The following is a 15,780-nucleotide window of genomic DNA, read 5'->3' on the forward strand; positions in this document are numbered from 1 at the left end:
GTATTTGGGAAGGAAAGGTTGGCTCAGTTCGAAATTATACTTTATACGGGGATCCTGATTTCTTCGAAAGTATTTGAACGAGATCTTGTAATAGGTGGCGGGTGTGGTAGTTACACATGGTGAACTGGGGGAATGTACTTGGATGCGCCGTTCTATGTATACATTCGAGGAGTTTTCTCGAGAAAAGGTTCCTTCCACTGGCCGTTCCTGTAATTCATTTGAATAACATAGCACCATGTCATAGCCTTAGAGCGTATGAAAGGACTCGCGCGTCTGTGTTTTTAATATAACGGTCGTATATCATGGCCAAGCGTTGCACTCGGCGTGCGCAGGTCAAATAGGAAGAGAAGCCGAATGTGGTATCAAATCCTGTATACAGGACTGACATGTAATTGGTTATTTGGTTGCTTAAGTTCCCAGCACATAGCTAAAGTCGGTATTATTCTGCTCACTGCATTTAAAGTAAGGCGCACGGAGCTCCATTCGCCGGCTTTCTCGCAGTTTAACCTTTTACCTTCCAATCTTTTCTTGGAGAACATCGCAATAAATGATTCCCAAAGATGGATTTTCCTGACATGGATCTCTCAAACTTCGATCTACCAAAAATGAACCTGCCAGACATGAATCCTCCAGACAGAGAACTTCAGTTGATACTCAACAGACTTCAAATGCTATGCTATCTGAATCGCTTGACGGATGCAGGGTTTGATAATTGGGAAGTGGTGAAGGACATCACCGAGAGAGATATGTGAGTAGATTGAGAGTAGAAGTCGGGGCAAAGGGAAGTACTAATATTGATAGGCAAAAGCTTGGAATGAAGCTGGGCCATATAAGAGTTCGTTGTAACAGAAAGGCAAGATAGTCTTGAAATCGAACAGACATTAACATTTTGATAGAAACTTCAACGGAAAATTGCGACTTCGCGAGGATGGCCCCAAAGTGCCCCACTAAATGGCGCATATGTTTGTTGTGGAGGACAGAAGCAACAGGAACCCGCGGAGTCAAAGGTAAAAATGACATTTAACAAAAACGCAGATTTTGGATGAATTCCTTTCACGAAGATTGAACATTTTCTGATGCCTCGCGGCTCAAATAGCAAGAAATTGTAACACAATTGACCGTTTCTGGCACCCAGTATTTCGTTGATGCCAATGGCATAGGTTAGTAATCACTCTCTTTGACTTCCATCTGCCAACCGAGCATCTGGCTGATAGGATGTCACTTAGGTATTCCTCACCATCCGCAACTGTAATGGAGTACGTGCGAATAGTAAATCGATGAAAAACTGTACTGTCGCTTTCGAAAATTGCGAGGAAATTATTCGAATGGAACTTGTCTTCTCACCATGACGACATTCCACGGACGACTTCGTTGAACCATGATACACAATACTTGTGTCCATCAAAAAGGATCATTTATATTGGTGTTTGAACATGAATAATTTCATACGTACCAGCCAGCTTTGATGAAGACTTGGAAATAATAGAAATCTGGGGAGATATATTGATACCATTCATTTACGCTTGTTGGGTTGTTGATGTAGGGGTAACGAGTATTCGGTGGATTGGATGAAGGAGAATAATTGACGACGGTGGATATATCTGATGGTAGTTGAGAGCGGTACAAGAAAAACCCGAGGAGAAGAGCAAAGCTTGATGCAGAAAAGCACTTGGACTTTTCAAACATTACCATCTTGTGAGGAAAGAAGAACATCAAGCTAAAGTCATTGAGCTCCTCTCCTCTTTTCTCCTTCCCTCTTCGCTTGCTTCTATTGCCTTCTTCCCTTTTCGCCAAAAAATCAAAACGTAACCATTTGACCAAGAAAAATGCGGTTTCCAAATTATTAATGGTACTCACGACAGAACTAATTGGGTGGTCACTCTTTTCTTTCTTTCTTTCTTCTTCCTCCTTTCTTTCCTTCCACTTCTTCCTCGATGATTAGTCTATTTCTCAAATAAAATCTAAGATTCTTTCCAATTGAGTTTCTCCTGCGAGGATATACTAAATGATTTCCGGCGCTAAATGGCATTATCCTCACTCAAGGAAACCTCTCGCATTTACACGCGCTCGAGTCTGCACATTTCTAATCCATCTTCCCCTAATCATCGTTACTTCCACTCTCGATCGTAAGAGTATTGTATGGGGGCTTTATCCCTTTCTTACCTCACAATGACTCCATTTTTGGTTGATTCCAGGTTTTGACGTCGGCCCTTGGGTCGCACGAAGAAGAGAAGACGTGATTGTCTCCCTTATCCTTTGAAAGCAAGTACTATCGATCACTCTCTCCATCTCCCTTTAAATATACCAACTTTTAGTGTGATCTAGACAACGGCAACCTCTTGAATCCTGTCCAAATCGCAGCTTGAGACTCTCGATGACAGAAGACTTGAGGTAATGATTAATAAATGAAGACCATCGCCGTTCAAAATCGAATCGCTACACCACCGAGCAATGTCCATACCATAATATCCAACAGATTCAACAAATGCAGTCTTATGACAACGAGGTTCGCATTCGTGGGTACTATATATACATATGCACATGCGGAGATCGGTATAAAACATGGGAATCTCTCATCTACTGTAATACGGAGCAAGCGCCGGTTCCGCGTCAAAATAGGTTACTAGAATGAACGAGTGGATTATTGGGCCATGCATGTGAGGGAAAGGATACAGTTCAGCCTTACAGCGGAGGAGATGCTAACAATGAAATGAACTAGCAAATGATTTTGAAGGAACAAAGTCTAATACAATCAGCCCAAGAGAAGGGTTGTTTTCTCTTCATGCTTAACATCATGCCAAAAGCACAACTTTGTGTAAAGGAAAGAAAAGTTCCAGTGTCTCCAATTATTCAAACTCAGTATGCTTGAATTCTCCACAAACAAGATCGAAGTTTGTGGTTTGGATCGAACCTGCGATGAGAATGGTAAGAAACGTTTGATGGCGGCAAATAGAAGATAGAAGGTAGGCGTACTGCTTGAAGTAGGTAATATTGGTTGGGTCATATGCCCCGGGTTTGATGTGCAAAATGACTTTGCCATGGGATATCATAAATTCGAGGTGTGTATGGTATAGATTCATTCCATGAAATGATGTCGAGGTTCGAGGTTAATATGCATGAATTCAAGCAGCGCATTAGAAAGAAGCGCCCATAATAACTGTACGATGAAAGCGAGGGTGGATTCTTGAGTTGTGATATTCTTCTTTCACTATGTCATACTTGCGACAATAGGTACAAAACTCGCAGTAGGGTATGTACAATTTGAACTTGAGAGCACCAAAAAGTCTATCTCATTACATCATGGATCATGCAGCATTTCCTACCACCATGATGATATCATAGCATCTCTCATCATGCAGTCCACGTTGGCGCAACCCTCTTCAAATACTTCATGAACTTCCACAAGCCAACAGCGTACTCTGTTGTTCCCTCAGGATCCACAACCTTCTCCGGGAACGCGATTCCAGCACCATACAATCCCCTAATTGTCTTTCCCTCAGAATCCACAAATTCCGACGTCTCATGATTGTAAGTAATCTCCAATGGCGTGGCATCCCTCTCGATAGTTGGAAGCTTGTTCTTGGTGAACCCAATAGCTTGCACCACACCGTTACATCCTGGTAAATGTTTCTCGTAGTCTTCCTTTTCCATTTCTGCCGAGGTCTTTACTTTCTCGAGGTATTTCGAAACGTCAGATGTGGGTAATGTATCGGCCTCGAGATTCTGCTTTGCCCATGTAGCAACTTCACCCTTGAGACCAGTGTTATCGCGTTTGATCCATCCATCACGTTCCTCGGCATATCGAAGCTCATGGCGAGTGAACCATTTGATACGAAGGTTCTGAAATTCCTGGTCAGGGGAAGTTGCGAGATTGTAAAGGTTTCTTAATACAAGAATTGCACTATGAGATGCACCAATGACGGCAATAGTGGTGGGTTTAGTTGGATCTGGATTCTTTTTCATAGCGAAACGGATACTTGGTTTCAACAGTGTGGGTTTCAAACATCTATCAAGACCAATGCTAGGTATCTTCTTACTAGATTGATCAAGCTCAAGGCTGTTCCAACTGGGGTGAGAACCAGTACACAAAAAAAGGAGATCGGAGGATACTGAACGTGTTTTACCCCCTGAGGAACTGAATTTGACATTCCAGCCTTTGGCCTATTTGGCATTAGCTCGCAGAAAACCAACTGAGAAACTGAACTTACATCTGACCAAGAAGCACGTTCAACAGTGCCATTATTGACTCCAAAAACACCCTCAGTTTTGAGAAGCCCGCCTCCCAACATCAATCCCAAATCAGCAGCTTCAGCAATGTGGCAAGTCTTTTCTTGATCAAGATCTTGCAAAACGCTATAAGCGTTAGGAGTAGCAGCTTCACTTGTGATTTGCTTGAAAGGCTCTAAAGCATCTGCATACATGGAAAAGAACTTGACTTTCGTGTTGCTATGGCAGAAGATCATTAGATTTGTACTCAAGACTTCATCAATAGAGAGAAGAACAAAACTCACGAAGGCACTGCTCGATACACTCGGTCTAATCTGCCACCCCCCGAACGTTGAGCGTCTCCAACCCATAAGATGGGACCTTTCTTCTGTTCCAAAAGATTACCCACAACCGCAAGTCCAGCTGGCCCAGTACCAACAACTACAGAGCCGAACTTCTCTACCTTCTTGAGACTCTTGAGACTGTAGGACCTGTGTAACACGTGACTAAACAATGGTGCTTGTAATTCCCCCATCCCGCTACTGAATCTGCCACTTTTTAAGACTTGCAAAAGAGTGCGTGTCGAAACCCTCCCAGCCGCCACGGGCGAGAGAGAACTTTTAAGCAACAACATCTTTGAGTATGGGTATACGTATGTAGAAGGAGCACCCCGCAAACAGATCAAACGTTCAGGTACGGTATCGGATATCGACGGATACTATCACTACCCGAGTATCTCACTCTGCCCAGCCTTTCAATGACACCAGGATATGCAATCGTCGGGAATGCAGCAAGCTTGATTCGTTGACGGATGACCCAAGAATTCCCTCGTACCTCGCAAACTTCTTGCAGTGTGAAGTTTGTTGGACGTGCAGCTCCGGAAGCTATCTGTCGGCTTTGGCTATTTGGAAGACTGAGGGGTTGTTAATGATTGGCGTGTATATTGGTAACCGTGTATGAAGATACGGTTCCACTCAGTTGTGAATGAAGGAATGATAAGAGAGCGGGCGGTGTCGAGACAAAACACGCGTTATATTGACCGGTGGGTGGTGGGGCAAATTGGCGATTTTTGGAGGTTTCAAGACGAAAGATCAAGTAGCCTAGGCTTTGAGGGAAGTGCAGTAATACAATTTATAATCTGCCTTTACTAGACCAAAGAATCTCAGTATCTAGAACTGAGTCAATATTAAAAACGATAAACGAATGTCATAGAGTACATATAGGATTGTATGCTGTATGTAGTGCAATATTGAAATTTGTAAGAAATATTGAGGTTCGTGGTGTCTGGAAAACCCCATTCGCCTCGGCCGGCTCCAGCCAATCATATTCTATCACACCCCTTTTTTCTCAACAATACACATACATATATCCTTGCCATGAGATCTACAGAGTGGGATGTTATCAATACATTTAATAATCCAATTATCCTCATCTAGTCGGCTGCCGCGAACTCGACTTGACCTGGGAATTAACTACAAAATACACACCCCAAGATATCAATGACGTTAGGGTAAGAACAAACGGAGGCAACAAAAACTGGTCTAGCTTTTGATTGACTGATTTGTTCTGACCCAAGCCCCAGGATGCAATGTCCAATGCAACCATGATAATAGTTAGCAAGAATGCGGAGAGTTGTAAAGTACTCTTCCTGGGTGTGTTTGCCATTCCATCGATCAATCCATCAATTCTCTCGGCCATTTTAACATCAGAAAATTCATTCTTAACCCTCTTTACACCGTCAATTCCCATCTGTTTAACATGACCATCCGTCATCTTGTTCAGGACTTTATCCATGACAGCTGTCCATTTCTCAACATCATCAGGTGGACAGAGCCAGCCTGTCTTCCCTTCCACTACTGTCTCGAGTGGTCCTCCTGTGTTTGCGGCTAATACTGGTACTCCAGCCAACATCGCTTCTAAGGGTACAATGCCAAAATGCTCGTTAGAAGGGGTATAAATCAAAAGTCGTGCTGAATTGAGTAGCATCTCCTTCAAAGTATTTGGTACTGATAACAAGAACAGAACATCCACATCATCAGGTACATTCAATGCCGTAACGATGGTCCGTGTGGTAGCTGTCTTCAATCCCAGGTCGGTAGCCAGTTTAACGAGCTCCTTATGGTATACAACGTTCTCCATAACTCGGTTATCATATCCACCTGTCGATCGTATCAGCATGCTTCTCGCCAATTGCGAAATATGACCTACCAGCAAGTACCAATCTCACTCCCTGTCTTCCATGCTTGCCTAATCCTGCATATGCTTTAATTGCAAGACCAATATCCTTCTTCTTTTCGAATCGGTTGATGCTTAACAAAATATTTCTATCCTGCCAGACTGGAACTGCATCATCACTGGTCTCAGATTTCTTTGGATTTACATCCACACAAGGATGTACAATCTGTAAATCTTTTCCCCCAGCCAATTCAGGGAATACCTGTTCCACCATACCCTTTGTGAATCCCGAGTTGACCGCAATTGATTCTGCAAAACTCATACTCCATTGCTCCAAGAAATCGAAAGGTATTCTATATGCGCGTTTCAACCAATGGGTTCTTCCCTGTGCGAGCAACAAGTCTGGGAAATGACAGTAGAAGAATATTCGAGTATTGGGATAAAAGTATCGTAGCCATGGTAGTCCCGCACTGAGCTGGTCCACGAAGAAAGCATCGGGTTTTAGGTTGCTAATTTCAGAGGTAAAATAGGCCTGGACAATTAAATGTAACTGTCGAAGAATGGCGCAAATGATGGAAAATCGAGAGAGGATCGAGGATGGGAAAAGCCAGTTTCCTCTTACTCGCACATCAAGTGTACCTATACAGAATAAGCATTGGTGCCGTATATCAAAAACTACATCGTCCAACTAACCATCTCGAGCTTCATCAAAGCAATGTTTAGGATCGCAATAGCTGGTGAATATGACGATTTTGTGTCCTCGATTCTGTAATCCTACTGCGGCATCTATAACGAGTCTTTCAGCACCACCAATCCCTAGATCAGGATGGAAAAACAGAATGGTCTTCTGCTTTTCTGCGATAGCCATCACGACGTCGTCCAAAAATTTGTGTTTTGTGTTTGATCATTGAAGTGACAGATAGACTGTCGCAAGCTCTTTGGTAATAAAGGTGGGTAGGCTGACAGGGATGTGGCCAGGGTCTTCAGCCTTGTGCTAAAATTATCAAGTTTCGCCTTCACATGTCAAGGAAAAAGCTCCCTGGGCAGGTATGCCATCAACGGTAACATTGAAGTATCAACCCAGAGGCAATTGGGATCTGGAGATATGCAATGTGCATTGGCGATAGCAGGTACTCTTGGAATGATTCGTTTACCATTGAATCTCAAGATGCGGACATGGTAGGTGAGACGGCATTTCACGAGAAGGCTGGCCTCTTTTTGAACCTCGGCATGATGTAGGTGATTACCGATTGCTGCATTCTCACAATCGCGACCTTGCGTCTTCATTCAAGAGATAGATATATCAATCTCATCTTGTAATCCCTCTCTACTTCCAATATCTATCTCAATCTCAACATTCTATCATACATCATGTCTACCACTACTCCCCTCTTTACCCTCCCCATACCCATATCCTCCCCCCTCCAATCCCACCCGGGCACCCTAACCTGTACCACACCCTCCCCTGCGCACCCGAACCTTTACGTCCTGACCTTCTCTTCGCCCCCGGATAACCGTCTCACAACTACTTTCTGCCAGACTTTCATGCACGCCCTCGATATCCTCGAAGTCTCCTATCCCGTCGGCGCCGTCTGTATTACTTCCGCCATTCCAAAGTTTTTCTCCAATGGTTTGGATTTGAATCATGCTACTGAGGTTGAAGGATTTTGGGAAAAGAGTCTCTATGCGCTCTGGAGGAGATTGTTGACGTAAGTTCTCTTTCCTTTTATACAACCTGGTTTCTCAATCAATAAGGATATTTCTAACACTTTGACAAAATAAAGTTACCCCATGCCCACCATCTCTCTCCTCCCCGGCCACGCATTCGCCGGCGGCCTCATGACCGCCATGTACACTGACTACCGCGTATTCAATCCAAGCCGTGGCTTTCTCTGTCTCAACGAGCTTGAATTTGGTGCGCCCCTTAAACCCCCCATGTCCTCCATATTCCGCCAAAAACTCCCTTCTCCCTCTACCTACCGCTCCCTCGTTCTAGAAGCAAAACGTTTCAACGGCGAAGCGGCGCTCCAAGGCGGACTTGTGGATGTATTAGGCGGATGGGAAGAAGTGTTAAAGCTAGTTGATGACCGCAAATTATTGGAGAAGGGAAAGACTGGTGTTTATGGCGTTTTGAAGGCGGAGATGTGGAGAGAGAGTTTGGGATATTTGGAAGGGCACGCACAGAACGAAGAGAGGGACGGAGTGAATATGGATAGAGAAGTTAAGAGGAAAGAACAGGCTACGGGTAGAGTTGCTGAGTGGGAGAAGCAAGCAAAGAAGACGTCGAAACTATAGAAAAATGATGTTTTTATATGTAGCAAGCAATTGTATACGCCGAAAGGTATCACTTGACCACTCCGTGGTCTTCCAAACAATACTGTAATAATACAATACAAGATAATCCCACAAAACCTAAACTCTTTTGTAGAACCACCAACGCCATACCTTAGTGATTATCCTATTTGTACAACCCAACCATCCCACCGCATTACTCGTAATTAACCATAATTCGTGACTTTCGCTACTCAAGCGAAGCTGTCTTCAGCTGGCCAGCGCGGTTCTTTCCTTGCCTTAGCCTCTTTACTCCCTTCAGTAAATTCAACTTTCTTAGCGCCCCTGTTGGTAGCTGGCTTGCTTCGGCTGCTCTGTCGAATAGAAGACCCATGGTCATATCGATTTCGGTTAAATAATTTGGCCTCTTTCGACTTCGTCTCGCGCTCGAATGACTGCAGCATCTCCTCCAGCTCCTGCTTTAACTGAGCAGCTGTTGGGGGACTAGCTCCCTTATTTTGTGATGATTGTTGCTGATAAATGGCCTGATTGGCGAGCGGGATCACTGGAGGTGGAAATCCAACCTTAGGTCTATTGGTTTCCATCCGCTTCGGCCCGGGCACGCTTTCTCCAACCTCCTCATCCATACGTCTTACCAAGGCCCTGTGTTTTGCAACAGTAGCTTGGCTCTCAGCGATAATTTTCTCTATGTTGCGTGTTATTTCATTTTTCTTCCTTGTGGATGGTCCTGATGGCGAGTCGATTTCAGGTGTTTCAACATTTCCACTCTTCCGAGAATTGAGGTTCAGCGCAACTTGTGCCTCGTGCTTATAAACATTAAATGCTTGTCCACTTTGAGAATGATCTTCAGTATTCTCCTGGGCAACGCCCCCTGATGATTTTTGTGTGGTGCTCTTGTGGGTCACTGGATTTGCATCAACTTTAGGCTCCGCGATCTTCTTGCCAAAGCTGCCAGCAGGTGGCTTTTCAACCTTCATTTCGATGCCGTCAAAATTAGACCTTGTTTCATGTGGGCCTTGGACTCTTTGCCCAGCTTGATTACCGTTGGATCGGTGTTGTTGCGACCCTTCAGCCTTCTTAGCTATTTCCTCCATTGGAATTTTGCTGGGCGTTTTCTGATTGAAATCTCCTAACAGGTTCTCTTCTGTTTCCTCATCCTCAGTTAGGCCAGCATTTGCCTTCCCTTTGGATTTTTCCGATGACTTTATATAACCCATCTCAAGAAGTTTATCCCAAACGTCATCTCGGATTTTTGAGATCTCTCTGTTGATCGGAAGACCATCCAACTTCTGTAGTTTGGGATTATCGCCTTTCTTTCCGAAGACGAGCATTTCGTACACACGTCGCATCAATCTCGTTGCCATATCCGAGCACGAGATATAATGAGCATCTCTCACTGGATCTGCGTTGCCAAGAGAATATGGATCAATGACATCTAGCTCATTTCTCTCGAGTCCACCATCTTTGATCAAACATCTTTCCAATGCTATTGGGTAAAAGTTATGATTAACATGATTGTTTCTCATATCGACATTAGTTAGATGAGGAAACGCTCTCAAGGTTCTTGTAAGTCTCTCTACTTTAGACAAACGGTTTCCGGCAAGGAGCAATTTCTTGAGACGGACGATGCCAAGCAGACTTTGAAACTCTTGTAGCGCGTTAAAATTGAGATTTAGAACTCTTACGTTTGCCACCATAAGACCAAAATCATCTGGTAGGGAAGTAATACCACAGTTTGCAAGCTCAAGATATTGCAAATTGAGATATTCGACACCTGGATCGAACGTTCCTAAGTGATTACCGGATAGGAACAGCTTTCTCACTTCGAAAGCCTCACGGAGGAACGATTTGTCCAGAACCGTGCCAGATTGCTGTTCGCGCACTGAGAGACTATAAAGATTTCTTTTGTGGAGAAGGCCGGTGATAGTCTTAATTCGATTGGAATCCAGATAGAGAATACGAATCTCGGGTGTGAGATTTGCATCGAAAGATTCAAGGTTATTAAAACTCAACCTGACTTCTCTAGCTGAGCATGTATCGTCTGATGTCATGAAATTGGCCAACTTATTGTTCTCCAAGTCGAGGCTCGACAACTTCGGTAAATGCCCGATATTCTTGACTTCTGAAATTTGACAACTTCTAAGGTCTAGATGTTCCAAGTGTTTGAGGTTCGTTCCTTCAAAGTCTATTGTCTCAATTGGATTGCCTCGAAGCCTAAGTGTAATCAAGCCATCTAGAGTTCCAATGCCATGAAGTGAAGCTATTTGGTTATTATCTGCTTGTAAGCTTCTTAGGTGTACCAAGTTTTTGAAGCAGGAAAGGCTTTCAATCTCATTGTTGGATACATCGACTTCCTGAAGATTCCAAAGATGGCCCCAAGATGTAAGATCAGAAAGGCGGTTATGGTTAATAATGAGCGTGCGAAGTGACGAAGGAACACCATTCAGTTGGCTAATTTCGTTTTTGGAAACCTTCAGTTCCTCCAGGTGCTCACAAAACTCATCGAGTTTATGCAAATTTGTCAGTTTCCTCCTATGCAGATCAGCGCTTTTCATATGCTCCCAGTATGGCTCGTATGGTTCTATCTCAGTCAATTTTTCAACCATTTCCTTGATCGAATGAGAAAGGGTTGTCTTCGAAGAAGGCCCTGCATTATGCTTTTGCCCGTTTGCCACGTAGCTTACGTCCATCCCATAAGATTCGTCTGCTTGATGCATCGTAAATTCCGAGAGTGGAGTGAGTTCAAGCGTCCCGATCTCGTGAATTGGCCGTGGTGTAGCGAGCACTACACTATTAACCCTTCTTGGCGAGATAGAGGGCGTTGGGAGAAGATTGTTCCTAGATTTATTCCCGCCACCTCTTTCTTTGTTAAAAGACTCTTCGTCTTGCTCATCAATTCGTGAAACTGGACGCGGCATAAATTGCTGCCCCCCTACCGACAGCCTACGAGAGTTGTTTCTATATCCTCCACGATTTCCGCTTCCTTGTCTAGATTTCCCCTTTCTAACTCGAATACTCCCGCCATCGTCGCTATCTGATTCGTTGACACTATCATCGTCGGATCGGTAAGCTTCCCCCTTTGCTAAGCTATCATCATCATTATAAGTAGGCGGCTCGATAAGCTCTGCAATAGGAGACGAGAAAGTAATTGTGACATTCCGTTGACGTTTTGGAGTTGTGGTACTCAGGTCTCCATTTGGTTGAATAAAAACATCCTCTTCGGTCAGTCTCCTACTCTCTTCGGGTGCTTTATCCTTGGTTGAGCTGTGACTTCCAAAAGCAGACTTGTTTGCATTCCCATGCCGGGTCTTTTTTGGACGTAGGATGCTATCTTCACCTGCAGAGGCGGATCGGACTTTTATCTCTGGGATAGGATTATCTACGGCAGTTTGAATGGGCTCTGACGGTGCTGACCGGGGTCTATTATCCCCCAGCGGAACACTCATATTCGAAGTCTTTTGAGGCGAGAATTGGCCACTCAAGGCACCCTGCTGTCCTTCGTTGCCGAGATATTCTGCCAAGCGTAATCGTGCGTCTTCCTTTTGTTTGGCAGCAACAGCCATGAGCCTCATGTGCTCTTGCGTTTCATCAAATGACAAATCAGGAATGTTCTCAAACGGGTCTTCCTCACTTCCCTCGGAAATAGGGGAATCTTGCCCATCATTTTCTCTGGCAGATTTTCTCTTCACCCAGATATTCCGGTCTCGATCAAAAACCATGCCAGCAAGTTGCTCTGGTATCAGATGAGATACTGTATGTGGAGCAATTACACGCCTCGAATCCGAGCCTCTGGATGATGTTGTAGGTATAGAATTATTCGAACCTTGTGTGAAAAAATCAGGATCGTCATATTCTTCATCCAATTGTCGCGAGGAGTCAGAGTGTTTACGTTTTCGCTGGATATCTGGGTTGTTAGATATGCGGATATTTGCTGGTTCGCTCTGAACTGTATTGATAGGATCCAAGAAGTGACCAAGTGATCGTGAAATTGTTTCGTCTGCCATTCTGTCAATTTCTCTCGCATTTCTGACAGCTTCTTTTGCCATAGCCATAGACTTTATGGATGAAGCAATGATGCCATCCATTTCACTGCTCTCCTCATATTTTCGTAAGTGGTCTAGAAGCTCTGGATCCTGGGTTGGCGGCGTTCTTGATACCGGAGCGCCTTCGCGACTTGGTGGCCTTTCAAACAGCTCCTGAGTTGATTCCTGGTACGATTCTTCCAGCTCGTCATCGGCTGCATTGTTTGATGGAGCACGATCATTTTCGGACTCTGACTCGTCCACGCTGGTAAGACCACTACGAGGTCTTGCTTTACCGCGAATGCCTGCCATAATCTTCTTCGCTTCGTCTAGAAAATCCTGGGTGGTCACAGAGGGTTTTCGACTCTCCTGAGATTGCTGACTGGCGCTAAGAGGCCTATCAGGGTTAGCTAGATCAAGCTCAGCTTGGACCATAGCAATTTTTTGCTCTTGCAATAGTCTAGCACGTTCATCCGATGTAAGACCTGACTCGGCAAAGGGCGCCTCTTCATGTTGCTGGCTATTACGCTGACTAGGAGTAGGAGTCCGAGGACGAAGTAGTTGTCGCATTGCAAGTATCTTCGGATCAGCAGCTTGGAAGTTTCGCTCATTATTTTGGCGTGTTTTACCCATAGCTGGCTGTGTGGATGGACGCGAAGGGCCAGGAAGTAAGACTAACGGTTCTTCGGGTTGTAGTGGAAGAGATATATCTGCCCTGTGTAGTGTTCGACGTCTCTTTGGTGTTGAATCTTTTAATGGGGATCTCAGAACCCGTTTTCCTTCCGCCTCGCCATTCGATCTCCTGGGTGTTTTGAGGTTTTCATTGGTCTGAGACGAGGGCAAGACTGTAGATGGAGATGTAGAGCCAGTGCTAGACCTCTTTCTAACGCTCAAGCTGCGCCTTCTGGCACTATTGCTGGAAGTTCTGTATTTACCACTAGTTCGTCTTTCTTCGCCTTCCTTGACGTCTGGTGAAGAATCTAGTCGAAAACTAAATCTTGTTTGTGACTTCGGATCTAGAACGGGGAGATCATTGTTTTCTACATCGTCATTGTGTAAGATAGATCCATTCGATTCAAACGAGGCATCCTCGCTGAACCGATAACTATCCAAGTCACCCACGCCAAAACTACTATATCTCCTTGACTTGTGCTCCTTTGGGAAATAACTACCCTCCGATACGGGTCGGCTATCATCTGCATTGTCTATAGGGTGATGATTGGACTCATGAGCAGTATTTGGTGGCACGTCTGGTTCAAGCTCACTTCCCCTATCCTCCTCGTATTGACTGAGCCTACGTAGAAGCTTTTGGCTTGTGAACGTATCATGAGTACCAAACAATTTCAATGGACTGCCTGAGCTGCTCTTCACGGGAGATTTAGCTGGGCTGGGATGCGGTATTGGCCCGATGGGAGGAGACTGTAGGTTTACAGGCGGCTCTAGAAGCTCATTGGAGGCTCTTGTTTTTCGTATCTTCGGGAGTTGCTTCTCAGAAGTATCGTGCCGAGAATCATCAACAGATAGAGCTGATTCATCAATTTGTGGTAGGGAAGAAGGGCTAAGCATTCGTTTTCGGAAAGAACCTTCTTCTGAATGACCGCCTCTTCGAGCACTCACAAATTGTCCGTTGTGTTTGAAATCATCCGTATCCCCAGTGATAGGCCGGGAGGCGCTTTGGAGGTCTTCTATTTCATCAACGTCTGGGTCGTCGGCGCGAAGCTTTTCCAGGCGCTCTTGAAGTTCAGCAGGTGATATATCCATTGGTGAAACACCGGGTTTATCAGGCAAGGTACTCTGTGTTGTTAAGTAAATCGGCGAGAGGAACTCGTTGTGTGTATCACTTTGCCCGCTCATAGCTCGTCCTACGTCGAGATATTCTTTTTTGGCACGGAGGTTGTCATTGTTAAAAACAGAATCGGATGGAGAAAAATGTTCTTTGACGGGGCTCAAAGTATTCAATACCGTGGGTCTAAAATCGCTTCCTCGACTCAAATCGTTGGTAGAAAATTCACTACCAAAATCTTCCGTCACTTTATATCTCATACCCCGAAGAACGTTCCCATCTTGCACCGAATCTTCAGATGACAACTCGCTATCGTCAAATTGTGGAGGGTCCAATCTTGTCCGATAGAGGGGGGGACTGGATGGCATGATACTACTTTCTCCAAAGGTAGGTGGCTTCTTTATCGAAGGGTCGGCAGGCGGTGGTTGAAACATTGTTTCGAGACCGGCGGCGCTAAATAGATCGCGCTGTTCGCCATATCCCACATCTCCTTGAAGCAGTCTCCTCTTCCATTCCGGCGTATCTTTTGAGCTCTTCTTGGGCGATGCGCTGAGAGATTTGTTGTGTTGTATTGTGTTATAATCTGCCGTATGTGTGCTCGAAGCTGACAGAGGACGAGAGAGTTTCCCACTCCTTGGGCTCTGCGGGATCTCACTTCGTAGTTTGGATGGCTGATGGGTTCGCTGGGATAAGGGAATGTTGTTCTCGTTCTGGCTCCTTTCGCTCAACGGGTTACTGTCCGGCGGATTCGACCAAGACTTCGACTCTGCATTGAACTTCGGTATGCGACTAGGTGGAGCAGTTGTTGGGCGGGAATTCGAAGAATCGGATGTGCCATTGGTGAGAGAGGGGAGTTCGGGCTCTGGCGATTCGGTTCGAGGTGGAGATTCTGATCGAGGTTGAGATACCCAGTCTTCGGAGAGAGAATCTAACCAGGCCTGGTCCATCTTGATAGATTCACAAGGTTACGGGCAGTGAGCATGAATTCGGTTTTGTTTTGTTCTGAATGTTTGTTGTTTTGTTGTTGCTGAAGTGAATGATCGCGTAAATAGTGTCGCGTCTAAGCGTATGCAATGTTAATTGTATAAAAGAGTTTTGAGACAATACACATTTCCCAAGGTAGTGGGCAGAATAGAATTTATTGGTTGTTTAACATACTTGAGCGTCGATAGAGTGTGGTGAACTGAGATGGTCGCGAAGTGGGATTGAAACATTGAATTGTGGTCTAGGCTGGGGGTTGGCACTTGGACATTTTAATGATAAAAGTCGTGCAGGAAGGAACAAGGAAAACAATGGAAATGG

The 15,780-nt window shown here is 44.8% G+C and overlaps 5 protein-coding genes across 5 annotated transcripts; 2 read left to right on the top strand and 3 right to left on the bottom strand.

Annotated features, from left to right (window-relative positions):
* Positions 1-530: 530 nt before the first annotated feature.
* Positions 531-1,668, top strand: BCIN_13g03780 (hypothetical protein). Its single transcript, XM_024696806.1, has 5 exons — positions 531-748; positions 802-835; positions 897-1,007; positions 1,097-1,160; positions 1,227-1,668. Exons 1-5 carry the CDS (start codon positions 561-563, stop codon positions 1,250-1,252), a joined length of 423 nt encoding a protein of 140 aa, XP_024552619.1. The 5' UTR covers positions 531-560; the 3' UTR covers positions 1,253-1,668.
* Positions 1,669-3,177: 1,509 nt separating this feature from the next.
* Positions 3,178-5,414, bottom strand: BCIN_13g03790 (hypothetical protein). The gene is made up of 3 exons (XM_024696807.1): positions 4,512-5,414; positions 4,209-4,446; positions 3,178-4,161 (listed from the first exon to the last, which is right to left on the bottom strand). The coding sequence occupies exons 1-3, from the start codon at positions 4,838-4,840 to the stop codon at positions 3,352-3,354; spliced, it is 1,377 nt and encodes a 458-aa protein (XP_024552620.1). The 5' UTR covers positions 4,841-5,414; the 3' UTR covers positions 3,178-3,351.
* Positions 5,415-5,448: 34 nt separating this feature from the next.
* Bcalg2 lies at positions 5,449-7,318 on the bottom strand. The gene is made up of 3 exons (XM_024696808.1): positions 7,075-7,318; positions 6,415-7,020; positions 5,449-6,365 (listed from the first exon to the last, which is right to left on the bottom strand). Exons 1-3 carry the CDS (start codon positions 7,247-7,249, stop codon positions 5,635-5,637), a joined length of 1,512 nt encoding a protein of 503 aa, XP_024552621.1. The 5' UTR covers positions 7,250-7,318; the 3' UTR covers positions 5,449-5,634.
* Positions 7,319-7,629: 311 nt separating this feature from the next.
* On the top strand, positions 7,630-8,817 carry BCIN_13g03810 (hypothetical protein). Its single transcript, XM_001556308.2, has 2 exons — positions 7,630-8,090; positions 8,166-8,817. The coding sequence occupies exons 1-2, from the start codon at positions 7,753-7,755 to the stop codon at positions 8,674-8,676; spliced, it is 849 nt and encodes a 282-aa protein (XP_001556358.1). The 5' UTR covers positions 7,630-7,752; the 3' UTR covers positions 8,677-8,817.
* A 27-nt stretch (positions 8,818-8,844) lies between these two features.
* BCIN_13g03820 (hypothetical protein) lies at positions 8,845-15,704 on the bottom strand. Its single transcript, XM_024696809.1, has one exon. The coding sequence runs from the start codon at positions 15,423-15,425 to the stop codon at positions 8,907-8,909; it is 6,519 nt and encodes a 2,172-aa protein (XP_024552622.1). The 5' UTR covers positions 15,426-15,704; the 3' UTR covers positions 8,845-8,906.
* Between the last annotated feature and the right edge of the window lie 76 nt (positions 15,705-15,780).

Source organism: Botrytis cinerea, chromosome 13, assembly GCF_000143535.2.
Source record: "Botrytis cinerea B05.10 chromosome 13, complete sequence".
In the NCBI taxonomy this organism is placed as follows: Eukaryota; Fungi; Ascomycota; class Leotiomycetes; order Helotiales; family Sclerotiniaceae; genus Botrytis; species Botrytis cinerea.